Source organism: Pipistrellus kuhlii, unplaced genomic scaffold, assembly GCF_014108245.1.
Source record: "Pipistrellus kuhlii isolate mPipKuh1 unplaced genomic scaffold, mPipKuh1.p scaffold_m20_p_4, whole genome shotgun sequence".
In the NCBI taxonomy this organism is placed as follows: Eukaryota; Metazoa; Chordata; class Mammalia; order Chiroptera; family Vespertilionidae; genus Pipistrellus; species Pipistrellus kuhlii.
This window is the reverse complement of record NW_023425540.1, coordinates 62,885,829-62,906,198: the sequence shown is the minus strand read 5'-3', so window position 1 is coordinate 62,906,198 and position 20,370 is coordinate 62,885,829. Positions and strand designations below refer to the sequence as shown.

At 35.5% G+C, this 20,370-nt stretch overlaps 1 protein-coding gene across 3 annotated transcripts in view; it reads left to right on the top strand.

The window, feature by feature from the left end:
• Positions 1-15,302, top strand: part of DTWD2 (DTW domain containing 2) — a 51,695-nt gene extending 36,393 nt beyond the window's left edge. Inside the window, exons 5-7 of one of the 3 annotated variants that reach the window (XM_036410579.2) lie at positions 8,343-8,471; positions 14,219-14,436; positions 14,569-15,295. In XM_036410579.2, coding sequence (XP_036266472.1) covers positions 8,343-8,471; positions 14,219-14,389 — 300 coding nt within the window. In that variant the 3' untranslated portion in view covers positions 14,390-14,436; positions 14,569-15,295. Of the gene's footprint in view, positions 1-8,342; positions 8,472-14,218; positions 14,491-14,568 lie in introns of those variants that run through there. The other 2 variants (XM_036410580.2, XM_045571863.1) reach the window with 2 other exon arrangements.
• The last annotated feature ends 5,068 nt before the right edge of the window (positions 15,303-20,370 follow it).

Genomic DNA, 20,370 nt, shown 5'->3' with positions numbered 1-20,370 from the left:
CTGCAAATTAGACTGACCAGCCGGACCCTGCCCAGGCCTGAATTCTTGCATTAGGCCTCTAGTTTATATGTAATTTTTATTATTACTATTATGCTGTCATTGTAGAAACAGTTTGGCTTGGGTGCTTTTGATGATTATTTTTTAAAGAATAGTAAAATTTTGTAACTGTAAGGGTGCTGGTTCTATCACATATTTTCATATAAGGAGACTAAGTCTCAGGAAGTTTAAATAACTTGTCTGATATTACACAAATAATTTTAAGTGGGAGGGATTTTTTAAAAAAGGCAAGTGACAATTGAATAGTTTTTAGATTCATAACTTGTGTGCCTGATTGTTCTAAAATGGAACATATTAAGTGGTTATTTTAGAGGAGGTCAAGTTTACTAGGAGAATTTTTATTGTTTTACTAAGGACATTCTTAAGTGAAATTGGATGTATGGGTCTATTTATCTATTTATTTATATTTGTGTGTGTAGTGAGCATTGGGGAGTGTGGGGGGGTAGCCTGACATGTCAGTCATTTTGGTTATATTCTGTTTCTTAAATAGTTAGAAGATTCAGGGATGTCAGTTTTAGTCTTATACTTCATAACTCAAATTTTACATATTTTGTAGATATAAATATTTTCATAATTATATATTAAAAACTAAAGTAGTAGAAGAATAAATACCATTAGTAAATAGTCATTGTCTCTGGATGGTGACATTACAGGTCACTTTTTATATTATTCATTTCTGTATTTTTAAGGTATTTTATAATTAACATGCAGTTATTTGTATCTAAAAAAGATATATGTGATTATAGGAAGTAAAAGCACAAATGTAAAAATTTTCAATTATTTTGCTAACAAAGATGGTAACCTTGCATTATACACTATCTTATTAAGCTGTCATGTTAGACTTAATGCTAAAGATATTTGTTTTTGTAAATCATTAGGCCCAGTATTTACTCTCATTTCAGACTTCCAGATAAGCCTCTTAATCTTTCATCAGAATTGTAGTTAGTCCAAGTAGGGTCAGCAAATTCTCCACTGGTATAATATATAGGTAAATTTAAAACCAAAGTTGACCTTTGAGTGATCAAAAGATAACTAATATATACTATATTGTTACAGCAATAGTACTTATCATCTCCTATGCAATATTATTAAACAATTCCAAAAGCCACTTGCTTCAAGTTAAAGTTTATTTTATAAGTTGTGCAGAAATGTTCCTCTGTCTTCATGATACTTAATATTTTTAGATATTGTTTAGAACCTATAAATAGATATTAATATCCTAGAGGCCCAATGCACAAAATCCTTGCAAGAGTAGGCCTTCCTTCCTTTGGCTGCTGGCACCAGCTTTCCTCTGTCACCTGGGACCCAGGCTTCCCTCTGGTCACTGGCAGGCACCAGGACCCGGGCTTCCCTTGCAGCCCTGCTTCATCCAAAAGGTCATCTGGAAGGATGTCTGGTCTAATTAGCATATTATGCTTTTATTATTATAGATTCTGAAAAGCAAGAGTAAAAATGATAAATATTTTAATTTTAAAGAACAAAATATAAATTCTGTGGTTATTAAAAGTCTTTGATTATTTTAAAATATTTTAAACTTTAAAACTCTAACTTTAAATAGAACATTAAATGTTTTAGAAACATGAATGATACAATTGATCATGAAACACTACCTTCCATAATACTAACTTTATATATATTTTTTGGGTTGACAATTTAGAAACTTTCTGATATCTCCATTGTTATGGTAAAATAAAAATGTGTGTGTGTGTGTGTGTGTGTGTGTATCTCTCTCTTTCTCTCTCTCTCTATATATACATATATATATGTGTGTATGTATGTATATATATATATATATATATATATATATATATATATATGGACCAGTTGTTGAAAAAGTTTTTGTGACATTTAATTTCTTTATATGACTGTACACTTTAAAACATTGCATGATATGTATTCCCTTTATAATTTTTTTTCTCCAAATGAGTGCACTGAAAATGTCACTTTGAATTAAAGCATAATGTCTGGAAAAGATAACTTATTTATGTTCTTGATTTAGATTTCAATAACATGCTGAGTATTGCTCTAGTTGATTTTTTCTTGTATCACTAAAGAAAATGCTGAAAATATTTAGATATAAGATTTTCAGATTTTGCATCATAGATAAAATGTTAGGATTGTATAGAATAAAATAAAGTAATCCTTTTAATATTCTTAGAAAAGGATAGGATAAACACTACATATTTTATAATTAATCAGAGTTCATATTTGATTCATAAAGTCTATGTGCTTTTTATAGATACCTCAGCTTAAATGCAGATGTACTATTTTTGGCTGAATTTCTAGTTCTTGTAGGATTTGTGAGCCATCAGTAGGCTCTCCCTGCTATATAAACTTACTAACGTCCCTCAAAATAGGTAAATTATGACTAGTATTTATTTCTCAATTCCAGCCTTTTAATGTAAAAGTTGATAATTGACTAAAATAGTATTTTATCAGCTTCATAAGCTTAAATTCAGACACTAATCCCTAACCTCTTTATACAGATCCTTTGTCCACTTCTCATTTTTACACCTGCTTTCCAAGTAAAGTCACCCCCAACCCCTCCTCAATTTAAGTGTTAACTGCTGGGTTATATTCATAGATAAATAGGCAGTCCTCGGGGTACGTCGGACTTTTCATGGTTACGTGGTTACGATGCCATCTCCCATTTAATTATAAAAAGAAAAAGTTCCGTCATTTCAACATATGTACATATGTGCTTTATGTTTTTTATTATTTACTTACTACAAGTAAAGTCAGGAATTGTTATCTTTTTTTTTTTTTTTTTTTTTTTTTTTTTTTTTTTTACTGTTTCACTTAATTATTGCTGCATATGTACTCCATATGAGTGATGTATAATAGGTGGGTTCTGACTTACGGTGAAAATTGCGTTACGTCGCACAGTAGGAATGGATCTCCTACATAACCCAGGGACCTACTGTAGCTTGTTTTCTAATGGCTGTGATCAATATTCATTAACTTAACCAATATTTATTGAACACCAGCCACTGGGTGTTGGGCACTGTTCTTGACACCAGAATACAGTGGTGAGTAAAACAGTCAGTCCATGTCCTAATGGAGCTTACATCATGGGAAATACACAGCCAGTTAGATCAGAATATAATCATAAATTAAAGTAAATTTTATAAGGGTGCTTAAAATGGGGATTTAATTGAAGTTGGGGTTCACAAAGACCTCTCTAGTACTTGAAAACTAAAGGTTAAGTAGTAGTTAGAAAAAAGAAAAGGGTAGAGAAAATTTCATACATAATCTTGCTGGTATGTAGTGATGGAAGTATGGAGAGAGCATTATTGATGAGGTGGAAGATTTATAGACCATGTTAAGGATTTAGCTTAGTGGCAAGCTAAGGATTTTAATCTGAGTGATAATGTGATCAGTTTTTTTTTTTGTTGTTGTTGTTGTTTTAAATAGCAATTTTAGGTTCACAACAAAATTGACTGGAAAGTAGAGAGAGTTTGTGTTTTAAAATATTTTATTCTGACTTTAATTTTTCCTTTATGATCAAATATAATGATGCAGCCCTATAAAACCTTTAATTCCATATATTCCATTGAACATTGGGAAGAAATATCAGGTTACTTTCTTGATAAAACAGTGCTTCCCTCAACATTTAGAAACCTGTAAATCCATCCTTGCAAAGCCCTGTATATTTCTTTCCTCTGAGTGAAGACCAGTGTTTTATGTCTCTTGTTCCAAACACTGCCTATTATTTATTTGTTAGATTTCATAGGCACACTCGTTTGTTTTTTAAATGATTACTTGGGTGACACAACGAGAATGATACAAGAAGACTTAAGCAGAAGCAAGATTATTCAGATAGACCTTTGCAAACATTCAGGCTAGAAATGATGGTGACTTGAAATTAAGTAGTGTCATTGGAGAGAAAGTTATTTAAAAATAAATACTATGCTATATCAACTGTAACTGAAAAATCAATATTAAAAAATTGATAAAGTTCATGCTAGTAGTTGCAAAGATTTTGTATGGTCTCTGGCTTAGAATGTTGGCCTTGTTTAGTAGAAAGATAACTAATTAAAATAGGTGAAATTAGGTTCTAGCTATTGCCAATAAATTAAATACACACAAACAGCTTTTCATTGGTTAAAGAAGTGATGAGAGTCTTAATAAGATAATAGTAAGTTAAAACTACAGAAGAAGCTTTCATTAAGCAGCTGGTGAAAACAATATAATAATAAACCACTAATTATTAAATATTTTATATGATAATAGCAATACTTTTATTATAATTAATGCCTTTCCACAAAGTGTGGCATTAACATGTCACTGGTTTTGATTAACAATTTAATAGAATTTTCATTTAAATCACTTACAAAGATGAATAAGCTTTGGGAAAATTCACTTTTAATTTGAAATCAGAATATTTTTCCTCCTGAATAGAAAAGAAATCCCTGCCATTTGATAAGAATTCTCCATTTCATATTCTTTTCCCATATTCATTTTATTCTTCATTGCAGTTATTAGTGCATCATCATTTTTGGGAGTGATAATTATTCAGCTTTAAATGTGTCATTAAAAACATTCATTTATCAAAAAACACTTAAGCATGTTTTCCAGTCTACAAAGTTGACAGAATTTTACTATCTTTCTGAGTGGAACATATTGTATCATTAATGGCGATTACACAGGACTTTATGTTATGCTTGAATGGATTCATTTAAAAAATACCAGTTCACTTTTTGGATTCCACTAGCTCTCTTAAATAGTCTAAGAAAGTAATTAACAGAACAAATATAAGTATTATCTAACATCTCAATATGTTGACTTACACTTAAATGGACAGTTGTCAATAAAATTAAATTCCACAACACCACAAAATATAATGCATATTATAATTCTTTTTATTAACCTTTTTATTCTCTCACACAGAATGGTTATTATATATTTGAGTTTAAAGACGTATTCTTCAATCAGCAGCTATTTATATCCCTGCCATTTTGTTAGGCTGATAAGATAGTAAATTCAGGGTCAAATATTGGCTGATTATTATTCCTTAAATAATAGACAAATACTATGCATGTATGCCTATATACAATCACCCCCCCCCCCCCACACACACACACACACTTTGCTGCACAACAAAGATGGAAAGAATATACATGTAAATGAGTCAGGGTCTCCATTTCATTTAGTTCCTTTTCTGGAAATTTGTCCTGTTCTTTCATTTGGGACCCATTTGTTGGTCACTTCATTCTGGCTGCTTCCCTGTGTTTGTTTCTGTGTATTAGGTGAGATGCTATGTCTCCTGGACTTGGTAGAGTAGCCTCCTGTAGAATGTGTCCTGTAGGATCACAGTCTTCCCAGTCACTTGAGCTGGGTGCTCTGGGTGTGCCCCTTTGTAGTTGAACCTTGATTTCTGTTGGCAGGTCATTGGGAGGGATTGACCCACACACTGATTCTGCAGCAAGGACCAGCTGTGACTCTAGGGGAGGCAAGTGGTCTAAATTTTATAGGTGAGCAAGAACTGAGAAACTGAATGACTTGACTGAGATTGATTAATTATTGTCAGGTTCAATGTAATAATCCTGGTCTTTCAATAAATTCTCTTTCTATATTCCAAGATGTTATCATATGTTAATTTTTTTCTTTGAATAATTTTGCCTTGAATTTCCTTGTACATTTACTTAAGAAGATAAGACAATCTTTGGCAAATTATTTGTTATGATGCCTGTGACTTCTCAAAAAGACAAATCCAGAGTGTTTCTTTTTGCACTTGCTTATTTACTCATTGAATCAAATATGTGATGGAGATGAAATAGCACAAAAAAGAGGAACTTGGAGAATGTCATATTAGCATACTCTAATAACATCCTAATATGCTAATTAGACCGAACAGCAGAACAACCGTCCGGATGACCTTCCAGATGACCTTCCAGATGAAGCCAGGGCTGTGAGGGCCAGCTGAGGCAGGCAGGGCAGCAAGGGCCGAGCCACTTGCACTAATTTCATGCATTGGGCCTCTAAGTATATTAGTAATATGATAGATCTAGTGCATATTAATAATATGACAGATCTTAGTTGTATACTCTTTTAATATATCCAGTTACTGGATAATTCCCAGAGAGATGATTTGTGGGGATATTCTGAAGTGTAACATGATAAATGTCAAATTCTGAGTTTTCATATAGCTGTGTGGGTCACAGTATAAATTAAAACACTTTCCTGAAATGAGAAATGTCTTTTAAAAATCAAATTTATTCCAATAAACAAAACTTACTGTGAATTTGGCATGTATCACAAAGATTTTGTTATAATCAGCTGTCTATTATAATTCTTTCAGTGATGACTGGAAATTGAGTATTGAAACAGTAGTTGTCTGTTTTCTGTTCTAGTTGACCTGATGAAATATTAAAGCCATTAGTAATTACAGTTAATCAACATCATGAATTATTCTTACAGTTATTTAATCATAGGTTTTCTTTCATCACTGTATATGTTTTTTAATTTTTTCCTCCATCTCTTTTTCCCCCTGCATCTAATTTTCATTTTGTCTATTGGTAGAAATGTAAAATAATCTTACTATGATCATATCTAAAACATTATTAGTCAAATATGCTTTAAAAGATGTATCCCCAAACCAGCTGAAACCGGTTTGGATCAGTGGTAGAGCGTTGGTCTGTGGACTGAAAGGTCCTGGGTTTGATTCCGGTCAGGGGCATGTACCTTGGTTGCAGGCACATCACCAGTGGGAGGTGTACAAAGGGCAGCTGATCGATGATTCTCTCTCATTGCTGTTTCTAACTCTCTATTCCTATATTTTAAAATCAATAAAATATATTTAAAAAATAAAAAATAAAAGATGTATCCCCAAACCAAATACATTATGTAGTGAATCTTAATGATACCCACTGTGCTTTCCTCCCTCCCTCCCTTTCTTTCTCTCTCCCTCTCTTCCCCTTCCCCTCTTCCTTTCTTCTTTCCCTCTCTTTCCTCTCTTTCTCTTTCTGAGGAAAGAAAGGAAACAAGTTGTAAAAGAGAATTCTTTGAGCAAAAAGCAATTCTAATAGAACTATATTATGGGGGACTGCATGAGAAACAAAGGAGGAAAAGAATTGAGGGACAAGATGCCATGGATGGGTTTTAATGGTATAGTAATGAGAGACTCTTAGGACTTTAGAGATATTAGAAAATAAGAGAGCCTAGCTGGCGTTGCTCAGTGGTTTGAGCGTCAGCCTATGAACCAGAAGGTCACAGTTTAATTCCTGGTCAGGGCATATGTCCAAGTCGTGGGCTCAATCTGTAGTGTAGAACGTGCAGGAGGCAGCCGATCAATTACTCTCTCTCATCACAAATGTTTTTTTCTCTCTCTCCCTTCTTCTCTGAAATCAATAAAAATATATTAAAAAGAAAGAAAATAAGAGAGAACACCTGATTTTAATAAGTTGCTTTGTATTAATACTTAGATACCACTACCTTCAATCTCCTTGCTTACATAGTTTAAGAGTAAAAGCTGAAATTCTCACCTATCCACACATGTTTAAATATGATTTTGATCGGAGTGTGGGCTAGGAATATGGTTTTGTGAGTATAAAATTATTTGTTCATTTAATTAAAATAGGAATCTAAAAGCCAAATGTGTTGACATTAAAATTTTTATTGCCTTTTTATATCTAATTCTGCCTCAGTCATTAGGTCCCAGTTAAAATACTATAGTATGCCATACTTTTATATACATATGTGTATGTCTATATTTATACACATTTCACACCCATGTGGATATATACCTATCAGTGTATATTAAGAAATAATGGGAGGATAAGTCATGAAATAAATTCTCCCAAGTGGTTACACCATTTTCAGAGCCACTACAGTGTTAGAGAGTTTCATTTGCTCCATATCCTCCACTGGTGCTGTTAGTCTTTTTTATTTTAAATGTTCTGGTAAGTATGAAATGTTATATCATTGTGATCTTAATTTACATTGAATCATGCTGAGCCCTTTTACACATACCTATTTTCCATTCTTATTTCTTTTTTGTGAAATATCTATTCACTCTTTTGCCCATTGAGAGGGGGTTATTAGTCTACTTATTTTTGATTTGTAGGAATTTGTATATATGTACTCTGGTATCCTCTTATACTATTTGAAAACAACCAACATAAATAAAATATGATATATGATACACACATATATATATAATACTGATACAGTTAATATTTCTAAACTGGCAATTTCAGAAGAAAATTAAATTAGTATTTAAAACACAGACTTCATAGTTATAAATTTAAAACAGAAATTACATTCTATTCTGTTTTTGGTTTCAGGTGCAGTTAAAAACTAGCATTTCTAGTCAGTACGTAATTCGGGCACAACCAACCAATAGGTGCCTGTCTACACTGGAGTGTGCAGCTGTTGCTCTTTCCATCTTAGAGAAAAACAATCACATACAAGAGGTAGGTATGTCTTTGAAAGATTATATAGTTTTTGAAAATAGAAGTTTGATTAGATTTTATCTAGAAAAGTTAGAAATATATAGCTTGTTAAGTTTGTAGCTCAAGTGACAAGTATAATGTATCTGTGATATAAGTTTGTGGCCCTGGCCAGGGTGGCTTAGTTGGTTGGATCAGTCACCATTAGACCAAGGACCCATTAAAAGTTCAAATCTTGAAGGGAAAATATAATATTCTTTGTGTGTAGATAACTTTCTTTCCTTGCCCTGACCAGCTGGCTCAGTTGGTCAGAGCATCTTCTTGTATACCAAAAGGGTGTTGATTTGATTACAGGTCAGGGCACATAGGTTGGTTTAATCCCCAGTCTATTGATGATGTTTCTCTCTTTCCCTTTGTCCCTCTCCCTCTCTCTCTTCTTCCCTTCTTCTCTTTCTCTCTCTCTCTTCTCTTTCTCAAAAATTGAAAATAAAACCCCAAAGTAATAGCCTCATTCTCTTTGCTTTTGTCAGCAGTTATAGGAAAAGGATGTTTGACAATCAGACGTGTGATCTGGGAGGTACCAATAAGATGGTTGGTTAAAGTATGAGCAGAAGAAATGCAAAATGAAACATCCCAAGTTGCTTATTACTGCAGATGGCAAAAATGGAGCTTTCTTAGTGGGGGCACCCCAAGTCCAGCCTGTTCAGATCTAGCTATAATTAAAAAAATAAAAATAAAAGGTACATTCTTCTGAGAAACATAAAGGTATTTTCTCTTTTTTCCTTTGCCAACCCTTCCCCCCACTCATAATCTTTAATTAATGGCATCGTTATAGAACCTTAACATGATGGGGAGAGTAGTAATTTTTCAGCCTGTTCATTCTATAGAGGTAGGGCTCCTCAAAATAATAGCTTTCTTAGTCTGTTGATTTATCCACATCCTTTATTCTTGAGTAGTTTTTCGAACACTTGGAAGTTTAGCATGATAGGAGCTTTGAAGCAGGTTTGAATTAAAACTTCATCATTTATCATCATTATTTTTTGCCAGTGGGTAATTCTTGTAATCTCTTAATGCTTATTTTCTTATCTGTAATATAAGAACATTAGTTACCTCATAGTGTTGTGAGAATTAAATGGAATAAAGTGTAATTGCCTGACATCAAGCACTCAAAATAATTAATCCTTTTGCCCTTCCTTGTCCCATTGATAGGATTGACAAAATTTGAACTAAAAGTTGGTGATTTTCATCAGCTGCAATAATATTAACCAAGGTTTTCATACATTGGAAATCTTGAGTTTGGGAATCTCTTTTATTATAGAACTCCCTCTGTTTATGAAGTTTGACCTTATGAAGTTTTATAACCAGATGTGGCCAAGTTTTGTGCTGTAGCCCAAGTGCTTTAACTACACTCAGCACCAGCAGTTGGTAATTATGGCCCCTTGAAAACTCACTTTGTGCCTATAGACAAAAGGATTTACAAAACAAGGATTTCCCCTGAAGTAACCTTTTAAAAACTCTCTTTTTTGTTTTATAAATAGAAGATTTTCTTTGTTCCTGATATCTGGTCCATCTCTCATAAAGCTTCAGAGTGCCTCAGATACAATAAATATAATGTATAATTGAAGAAATCTGAAACACTGAAACACTGATACGAAAGTGTGTATGCAGCCCTATGCCTATTGCAACATTATTTACAAATAGCCAACATTTGAAAGCAGCCCAAGTGTCCATCAGTAGATGAATGGATAAAAAAGCTGCAACACATTTACACAATGGAATACTATGCAGCTGTAAAAACGAAGGAAATCTTACCTTTCCTACAGCATTGGTGGACCTGGAGAGCATTGTGCTAAGTGCAGAGAAAGATAAGTTTCATATGATTTCACTCATAAATGGAATCTAATGAACAAAATAAACTAACAAAATAGAAATAGACTCATAGGTAGAGAACAGACTAATTGTTAGAGGGGAAGGAGGTTGTAGGGCTGGGTGAAAAAGCAAAAGGGATTAAGCAAAAAGCCCCCACAAAATAGCAACACCTCATAAACTTGGACAATGACATAGTGATTACCAAAAGGGAAGGGGGGTAGGGGGAGAGGTAAAAGAAGATAAGGGGATAAATGGTGATGGAAGACTTGACTTGGGATGGTGAACACACAGTAAATTATGTAAATGATGTACTATAGAATTTTATACCTGAAACATATAATTTTATTTAATGTCACCCCAATAAATTCAATTAAAAAATAGGCTGATTTAGGCTCCAGTAACTTAAAAACCCAATATTAGAATGGCTAATCCAGCAACAGCGTATGTCTCTCTCACACTGCTTATACATTGTGATTGCCAGGGGATCTCTGCTCATTGCAGTCACTTAGGGAACCAGGCTGATGGAGGCACTATCTAGACATGTCATTCTATTTTCTTCAAGGAAGGAATAAAGGGAGGTGGTCAATCATATACTTCCTTTAAAGCTTCTGCCCAGACGTGGCATGCATTATTTGTGCTCACACTCCGTTAACCAAAGCGACTTATATAGCCATGCCTGACTTCAAAGGGGATTAGAAAATGCAGTTTGATCGCCGGGACCGGTTTGGCTCAATGGATAGAGTGTCGGCTTGGGGACTGAGGGGACCCGGGTTCGATTCCGGTCAAGGGCATGTACCTTGGTTGCGGGCATGTCCCCAGTGGGGGGTGTGCAAGAGGCAACTGATCGATGACTCTCTCTCATCGATGTTTCTAGCTCTCTATCTCTCTCCCTTCCTCTCTGTACAAAATCAATAAAATATATTTAAAAAAGAAAAAAAAAGAAAATGCAGTTTGATCATGTACCAGGGAGGAGTGGAACATTTATGACTAGTTCTAGTGACTGGCAGAGATATGGAGAGGGGATCTAATTCAGGTCTCTCTATCTCCAAAATTCATTCTCTGAATCACCACAGAAAATTAATAGACGCTTATGTTCAGGATGTAAAAGTTAGAGTCTCTTAACCAGAGGAATGTAGTATTCTCCTGTCTATGCAGAATTTAATAAATTCCATAAAATTGAAATAGAACCTTCAATTGTCTCAGTCTGTACATAGTCCTAGATATGTTTCCTAAGTACAGTGATGCAAAATCCAATCAGTCCACTGTGTTGACTCTGTAAAGTAATATATAGTCATCTCCAAATTTCCTGTCTTGTTTGAAGAAATTAAGATGTTAAAAGAAATTAAGATGTTAAAAGAACATTAGGGGCCCAGTGCATGAATTCATGCACCTTGAAAGGCGCATGGGCATGTCTTGGTCCATCCTTCTGCCCCCACCCACCCCCTCCCGCTGCTGCAGCATCTGACCCCCTCTCTACTGGCAGCCCCGCTTCCACCACTGCCGCTCCCACGTGCTAACGGCACCAGCCCTGCTCGCACCCACTGACAGCACAGAGCGATTGGGGCTGGCTCCAGCAGAAGTGGGAGTAGCAGCTGCTGCCCCCTTTGCCCTTCAGGAACAGGGGGAAATGGAGAAGCCCTCAGGGGCAATCAAGGCTGGTAGCCACCACTCACACCTGCTGACAGCACCGAATAATTGGGACTGGCACCTGGCGCCAGCAGCGAGTGCAAGTCCCGGCTGTGGGTACAAGCAGGGCCTGTGCCAGCAGTGGGTGCTAGTGGGGCTGATACTGGCAGTGGGTGCAAGAGATGGCTGCTGGCCCCAATCGCCCCTTAGGAGCAAGGGGAGGTGGAGAAGCCCTGAGGGGAGATTGGGGCCAGCAGCTGCCATTCACACCACTGATGATGCCGAGTGATCCGGGCTGGCGCCAGACACTGGCAGTGGATGCAAGTGCGAGTACAGGGCGAAACCACGGCACACTCATGGTATGTGGGAGCAAAGAATTTTCAGAGGCTCGCCCTGATGACAGTTACTGGCACTTCACCTTGGTCTGGTGTAGCCTCAGTTGCTCCACCATCCCTCCATGGCTGACACCCACCATGTTCCCTGCTCTGCTGCCTGCTACCAACATCTGCCGTGGTTCTCGCGTGCCCCCTGGTGGTCAGTGCATGTCATAGCAACCGCTTGGTCAGTTGTTCTGCCGTTTTGTCTATTTGCATATTAGGGTTTTATACATATACAAATCTAAGGGGCTTTTTACAACAGTGTCATGCAGAGTTTTTCCAGGATGTTTGTCTTATGTAACAGAGCACTTACTGCAGTGGATGAACCGTATAGCAATTTCTTTTCTCTGGTAAATAAGAAATGCTGAGGTGGGCAGTGCAGGGCTGGCGATGCATTAGAGACCCAGGTGGTTGTTGTTTTTCCCCCTGTTTTTCTGTTCATTATCATATATATATTTGGTTCAATCTTCATGTTTCTTGCCCTGTAGTCACACGGTGGTTATTCCATCTCTAACAATCATATTCCAGTCCAGAAGAAAGAGCAAAAGCCTCTATCTGCTAGGTGTGTCTCCTGTTAGAGAGAATCCCTGGGAGCGACTTCCACTTACGTCTTTTTGGATGGACTGTGTCATTACCCAAAGTCACATCACTAGCTGGGCACATTGCCACCTTCAGTACAATTTCTGATTTTTTTAACCAGTTAATTGCCACACATCCAAAATGGAAACCATTCCCACACGACACAATATTTTGTATTTAATTTAAAAAATCAATTTTCAATGACTATTATAAAAATAAATATATGACTCACAATTCGGGTGTTCTTGAATATTTTCAGTTGAAAATTCTCACGAAAAAATGATTTTTAAAGTATCTATAGATGCTTATGGCATACAGAGGATTAATAAGAAGGAAAAGAATGGATATGAAAAAGCAACTACTAATGACTGCTAAAATTTGTAAGAGTTCATTGTACATTAAAGCTATTAAGAAGCCTTTTCTACCACTTGTGTTGTATCGATATATGTGAGGGAATAATTTTTCACACAGACATTTTAAAATTTTTATAATTAAATCTGTGAGGTTTTTTTGTTGTTGTTCCTTTTTTTTTTAACTGCTCAATCAAATTTTGCTATTATTATTTAAAAGAAATGGATCAAGGATCTCAGGCTTAAGGAAAGAATCTGACTCAAAATATGTTTAAAACACTTAACTCTCTCAATGATATAAAGCACTGGTAGAGTGTTTTTACTTAAAAGTTTTAAAAAATTTTCATAACTTTAGGAAGGGTATATGCTCCAGTTATTTACAACCTCCACCACTCTCTGTTCACATGCGTATGTTAAAGGCTGGCCTTGTAGGTATTTACATTTGGACTGATGTGTATACAGTTAGGATTATTTCGATGGCTGTGGTCCATATATTAGTGTGCTTTAGTCAACTGCTTACCCATCACTGCCATCAGCTAATTGTTATTAGGTAGCAGGAAGCTTGTATCTTTCTGTTACTGAAAATGAATCAACTCATCTTCATTATCTAAAGGTCTCTTGTTGTCTGTTTGTTACAGATTAAATTATTATAATGGCAACACTTCTGTGGTTTTTGAGTATCTTAATGTATAAAACTAAATACCAACTTTTTCGCCTATATGGAAAATCAATTTGTGTCTTTTTACTGGAGTTACTTAGTGGTATGTAATGTATGAATTTAAATAAATTACTTATTTAGAAATCCTATATTTTTATTAGAATATTTGTTGATCTTCATAGTTAAAAGCTAATAATAATAGTGATAATTAAGATAATAATGCTTGTTTCTGAAGGAAAAATCTAGATAGAATATCATAACTTGTCACAAACACATTTTTAGTGTTTTTTTTTTTTTTTTTTATCTTAACAGACTTTGCTTCGCCCTCTTCGAGCTTTATGCTCTTTCCAGCTTCAGCATGGTGCTCAAATTCGCCTCAGCAAGGAACACCTTCTGAAAAATGGATTATATCCTAAGCCGATGCCAAAGAACAAACGCAAACTCAGGAAGATGGAACTGTTAATGAACAGTGTTAAAATTTAGCACAAATGGTCTTATGATGCTTTTTATGGGGTCTTCAGTTGACAATACCATCTTAAGTTTTTTTTGTTTTTTGTTTTTTTTAATTAAATTTCTTTATTGATTAAGGTATTACATATGTGTCTTTATTCCCCTATTACCCCCCACCTCCCATTCATGCTCCCAACTCCCTGTTGTCTGAGCCATCTTAAGTTTTCATACAACATAAGTCTGTGGGGTTTTTGGTTGTTTAAAGAATGAGGGTTGCATACTAAAATTGTCCAGAAGAAGGACATAAATCAAATAGCTATGAAAGTAAATAGACAAGTAAAATTAAACTGACTCAGTAAAAAGCAAGACTCTGTGCTGTATTTGCTTTTAAAAACGTGACTCTAATACATTTTTTCAAGTTCATAATTGAAATGGGATTAGTTGTTAAGCTGGGTTAGAAGTGCTTTTTTAAAATGGAAGGAAATCCTTGTGCCTGATTGGGACAGTAATGTTTCCATTACTGTTTTATAGATAATTAGTTATAGACATGTAATAAATGACACCTCCATCAATTTGCAATAGTATACATGGACTTTATAGTTTAAAATAAATATAAAAAATACCAATGATAATCAAGTAGTTTAGATTGAACTTATTTATTTCATAAAATAGTATAAAGAATAAGGAAACTAAGTATTTTTAGGGATTAAACTTGAACTCAGTTAATGTGATTAAATGTTCTATTAATGCCCATAAATTTTTTTTATTATGGTATAATTGACATAATACTAGTTTTAGGTGTAAAACATAATGATTTGATATTTGCATATTGTAAAATGGTCACTATAATACATCTTGTTAATGTTCATCACCATACATAGTTTTTTCTTGTAATGAGAACTAAGTTTTACTTTCTTTTAAAAAAAATATTTTAATTGATTTAAGAGAGGAAGAGAGAGGGAAAGAGAGTTAGAAATATCAATGATGATGATGTGCACTGAGCAGGCAGGCAGCAGTTAGGGGCAATCAGGTAGGCAGGTGAGTAGTTAGGCCTGGGTTCGGGCCTACATCGGCAGCCGGACATGCCCTGAAGGGTCCCGGGTTTTGAGAGTGAGCAGGCCAGGCTGAAGGAACCCTCCACCATGCTCCCATGCATGAGTTTTGTGCACCGGGCCTCTAGTCTATTCCATAAAACTATTAGAATTTATTAAATTACAAATTAGTTCTACAACTTGCAAAAAGAAAAAAAAAAAGAAAAGAAATATCAATGATGAGAAGGAATCATTGATCAGCTGCCTCCTGCATGCCCCGTACTGGGATCAAGCCAGCAAGCTGGGCATGTGCCCTGACTGGGAATTGAACCATGACCCTCTGGTTCACAGGTTGATGCTCAACTATTGAGCCATGCTAACTGGGCCTACTTTCTTTGCAGTTTTGAAATATTCAGTATTGTATTATTAACTACCAGAGGCCCCGTGCATGAAATTCATGCACTGGTAGGGTCCCTAGCAGCTGCAGGCTGCCAGCCTGGGCCTTCCTTTGTTCCGCGCCACCCCCTGGTGATTAGCGCACATCATAGCAAGTGATTGAATTCCTGAGGGGACACATGCATATTAGGCTTTTATATATATAGAATAGAGGCCTGGTGCATGAAATTTGTGCACTCAGAGGGGGTTGTTCCTCAGCCTGGACTGCACCCTTTCACAGTCCATGAGCCTTCATAGGAAGCGGGCCTAAGCCATCAGTCAGACATCCTTAGTGCTGCCGTGGAGGCGGGAGAGGCTCCTACCACTGCTGCTGCACTAGCCAGTCATGAGCTTGGCTTCTGGCTGAAAGGCGCTCCCCCTGCGGGAGCACACTTACCACCAGGGGACAACTTCTGCATTGATCATCTGTCTCCTAGTGTTCAGTGCGTGCCATAGGTCATTCTGCTGTTTGGTCGATTTGCATATTAGCCTTTTATTATAAGGATAATGTCTTATTATGGGCAAGGCCTCTAATTCAATTTTTTTTAGGTAGTTAAAGGGAGGGGCAGAATTTTCACTTGAGCCTGAAGCTAAAATTGCCCTTAGCTCAAAACTCTGCATACCACTGAGACACATCTTGGTGAGGCTCATTCTGAATCCCCACATTGTTCTATTGCATATTGGGAACCATCTTATCTCTTTAGTGAAAGGAACCTTTTGTTATGTTACAATGACTAACTTTATCTCATGAGTTGTGTTTTGGCTTCAAGCCTGTATCCAGTATTTATGCAGCAACTTCAGCTCTTCTGTTCAACATTTACCTGGTTTGTCTTTTATTTTCTTTTCTCTAAATCTCTCTAGATTTTTTATGTATTAGATAGGAATAGCCCATGGACACAGTAGTCTGGCAAAGGCCTGGAAGGGGCAGATTCAGGGTGGAGGAGATCAATGGGAAAAAAAACAAAACTAAAAGAAAGGGACATCTGTAATACTTTCAACAATAAAGATACATTTTAAATAAAGGGAAATAATTGAAAAGAGTTTTATGTGAAATAATATAAGTAATTTCTCTACACTGTACTTTATATTATCAGCTCATCTCAAAGAGGTACTAATTGACCCTATTTCACTGACTAGAGGACTGACTTCTGCCACACCAACCCAGCACTGACTGCAGGGCTGATTTCGGGTGGTCAGTCTAGCCTTCAGTCATTTTAGATGTTATGGACCCTGGCTCTTTATATATAGAGAAAATCATCAAACTGTACATTATATCCCCACGACTTATTTATGTTTTAACTGGATGTTTTTACCTTTTGATCTTCTTCACCTATTTTGCCCCTAATCCCCCCCCCCTTCAAAAACAAACAAACAAAAAAACCACACAAAACTTCATCTGTGGCAACTACCATTCTCTGTATCTATTAACTTGTTTTTATGATTCCAAATATGAATAATATCATGTGGAATTTGTCTTTATCTGCATTTCCCTGATGATTAGTGATAATGGGTAAAGCAAAACCCAACTGCTTGCATTTTATAAGAAGTACCAGGCATTATTTTTTAAAGCTAATCCAAGGATATATTTTACTGACTTTAGAGAGAGGATGAGGAGAGAAAGAAACATCGACATATGATAAAAACATCAGTCCGCTTCCTCCCATATGTGACCCCACCGGGGATTGGACTCACACTCTAGATATGTGTCCTGGCCAGGAATTGCACTGAACCTTTTGGTGCATGGGATGATGCTCTAACCAACTGACCCCGCCAGGGCAGCACCAGGTATTTTAAATACTATAAAGACAAGGTTAAAAGGAAGAGGATGGAAAAAAAAAAAAACAAAAAAAAAAACAATGTAGACCTTGACTTTCTTCAAATTCTAATCCTTTTTATTATTCATTAAATAAATATAAGTTTATCACCTAGTAGGTGTCAGGTATTGTTATTAGTAAGTTAAAAAAAAAAAAATCTAGCTACTTGGATTTTCCAACATTTTGGATTCTAGATAGGAAAATCTGATAATGTTAGGATATTTTCAAATAAATACTTGTTCCTAAAAACAACATGTTCTTAAAGGGAAAAAAAGCCAATTGTACAACCTGACTGTTCAGTTAATTCTCTTTTTGTAGTTTAAATGTCTGCCAGGAAAAAATAGAATACTTTTAATCTTAGAGGTAGGCATCAGTAAGCTTTAGTAAATCCTTTAATCCTGTCTGGATCTTTATAAGGAAGCATACAACAGTAATATTTTAAATATACTTGTTTGATTAAAATATTTGTCTCAATTCTTGTGATCTAGTCACTAATTCCTTAATTTACCTCTTTAGAAATCATGTCACATCCACTTCTTTTTTGAATGAAGAATGGAATCTGATTTTTCCTCTTGAGCCCAGGATGTTGCTCTCAACATGTGGTGAATCCCTGTCAGAAGTGAATAAAAGCTTCATTAGATGATTCTTATAAAGAAAATTAATTTTCCTTTCTTAACCTACTTCACTTTATCATCATCTGAGTATAACTCAGAAAAAGGATTGTAATATTTGTTGACAGCGCTTTCCTGCCAAGAGGTTGCTCCAGTTAACTTGCTGATTTTTACAGGAAAATGCCTTGTCTAGTCTACAATTCAAGTAAGGCAGTGGCCAGGGATTGGACTGAGTAGTGATTTCAGTGAGGAAATCATGTTGGGACCAAAGTATTCTATGTAAAATGTATGATATTCTTAATGCTCATATTTAATATTTAATAAATCCAGTCCTGAAGGATAGTCTTTGAAATGCAAGTTCAGTTGCATGACTGGCATTTCTGTGTGCCACAATTAGAACTGTCAAAATGATCTCTTAAAATAGGGCCAGAAGGAGTTTGAGTGCTTGTTGTCTGGAGTTGTACCAGCATTACTTGAGATGAATACAGAGTTTCCTCAAAACATGAAGGAAGAAAAAATGCTTTCTGGTTGTAAGTGCTAGAATATGTTCAGTAAGGAAGTGAACATATTTTTTCAAGGCTAATAAGATCTTTTTCACTAATTATATAGATATTTGTGAATAAGCAGGCATAGCCAAAAATATCTTTGAAGAAACACATAGATAAATATTTCTGAAATTAATTTATAGAATAAAGAGGCCTCAGATATATCCTTTTAATATGGAAAAGAAAGTTGAGTGATGTATGAAGAATCCTAAAATAATCATATATTTGACAACTACTTTTTAGATATTCTTTGTTAAAAAATGTATTGTTGAATGTATTACAGTATGATTACATAAGAACTTTAATATTCAGTGTTTGTATTATTAAGGCAGTGGACTGGTTGCCTTCTAGATGTGAGGCATAGTTATTTTCCTTTGGCTTTTCTTCACCATTTTAGAATTCTCTTTGCCTCTTTTTTTGTTGTTGTTGTTGTTGGTTTCCTACTTTGTTGTGTTTAATGTCTTCCTTTTTCTTGCTTTTCTCCCTCACTTTGGTGGATCCCATTGTCCAGTGGCTTCCTGATAAAAGGCATGTGGGAGAAAAGCTTTCTTGGAAGAACTTGCATGTCTGAAAATGCCTTGATTGATAGTTTTGATGAGGATAGTATTATAGTTTTTTTACTTTTTTAAAAATGAGATTTTTTCTCTTTTTAAATATTATTTTTAAATCCTCACCCAAGGATATTTTTCTATTGATTTTTAGAGAGAGTGGAAGAGAAAGGGAGAGGCAGAGAGATACATCGATGTGAGAGAGACACATTGACTGGTTGCCTCCTGCACATGCCCAATCAGGGCCAGGGAGAAGCCTGCAACCGAGGTGTGTGCCCTTGACTGGAATGGAATCCAGGACCCTTCAGTTTATAGGCCAATGCCCTATCCACTGAGCCAAACCAACCTGGGTAAATTTTTTTTTTTTTTTTTAAATAAGGCATTGTTTCATCTACTTTTAACTTTCAGAGATTCTATCAAGAAATCTAATGCCATGTTGATTCCTGCGTCTTTGTTTCTCTCTGGAAACTTTTATAAATGCTCACTTTTCCTCCAGTGATCCTAAATTTTAGGATGATGTGTCTTATTGTTGTACCTTATTGTTACTCTATCTTCATTTATTTTTTATTATTTTTTAATATATTTTATTAATTTTTTTTTTTACAGAGAGGAAGGGAGAGAGATAGAGAGCTAGAAACGTCGATGAGAGAGAAACATCGACCAGCTGCCTCCTGCACACCCCCTACCGGGGATGTGCCCGCAACCAAAGTACATGCCCCTGACCGGAATCGAACCTGGGACCTTTCAGTCCGCAGACCGATGCTCTACCGCGAGCCAAACCGGTTTTGGCTATCTTCATTTATTGTACAGAGCACTTGGTGGTTCCTTATAATCTGGATACCCCTTCAGTTTTGAAAACTTCTTTCTTGTCTTATTTTTGTTTTAGTTCCCTTTCTTTCCTCTGTTCTCTTTTTATAGAACTCCCATTAGTTATATATGTGAACTTCCATATTAATTTTTATTTTCTGATTTCTTTCCTATTTTCTATATCATTATTTTTCAGTTCTACTTTCTGTTGTATTTTGTTATC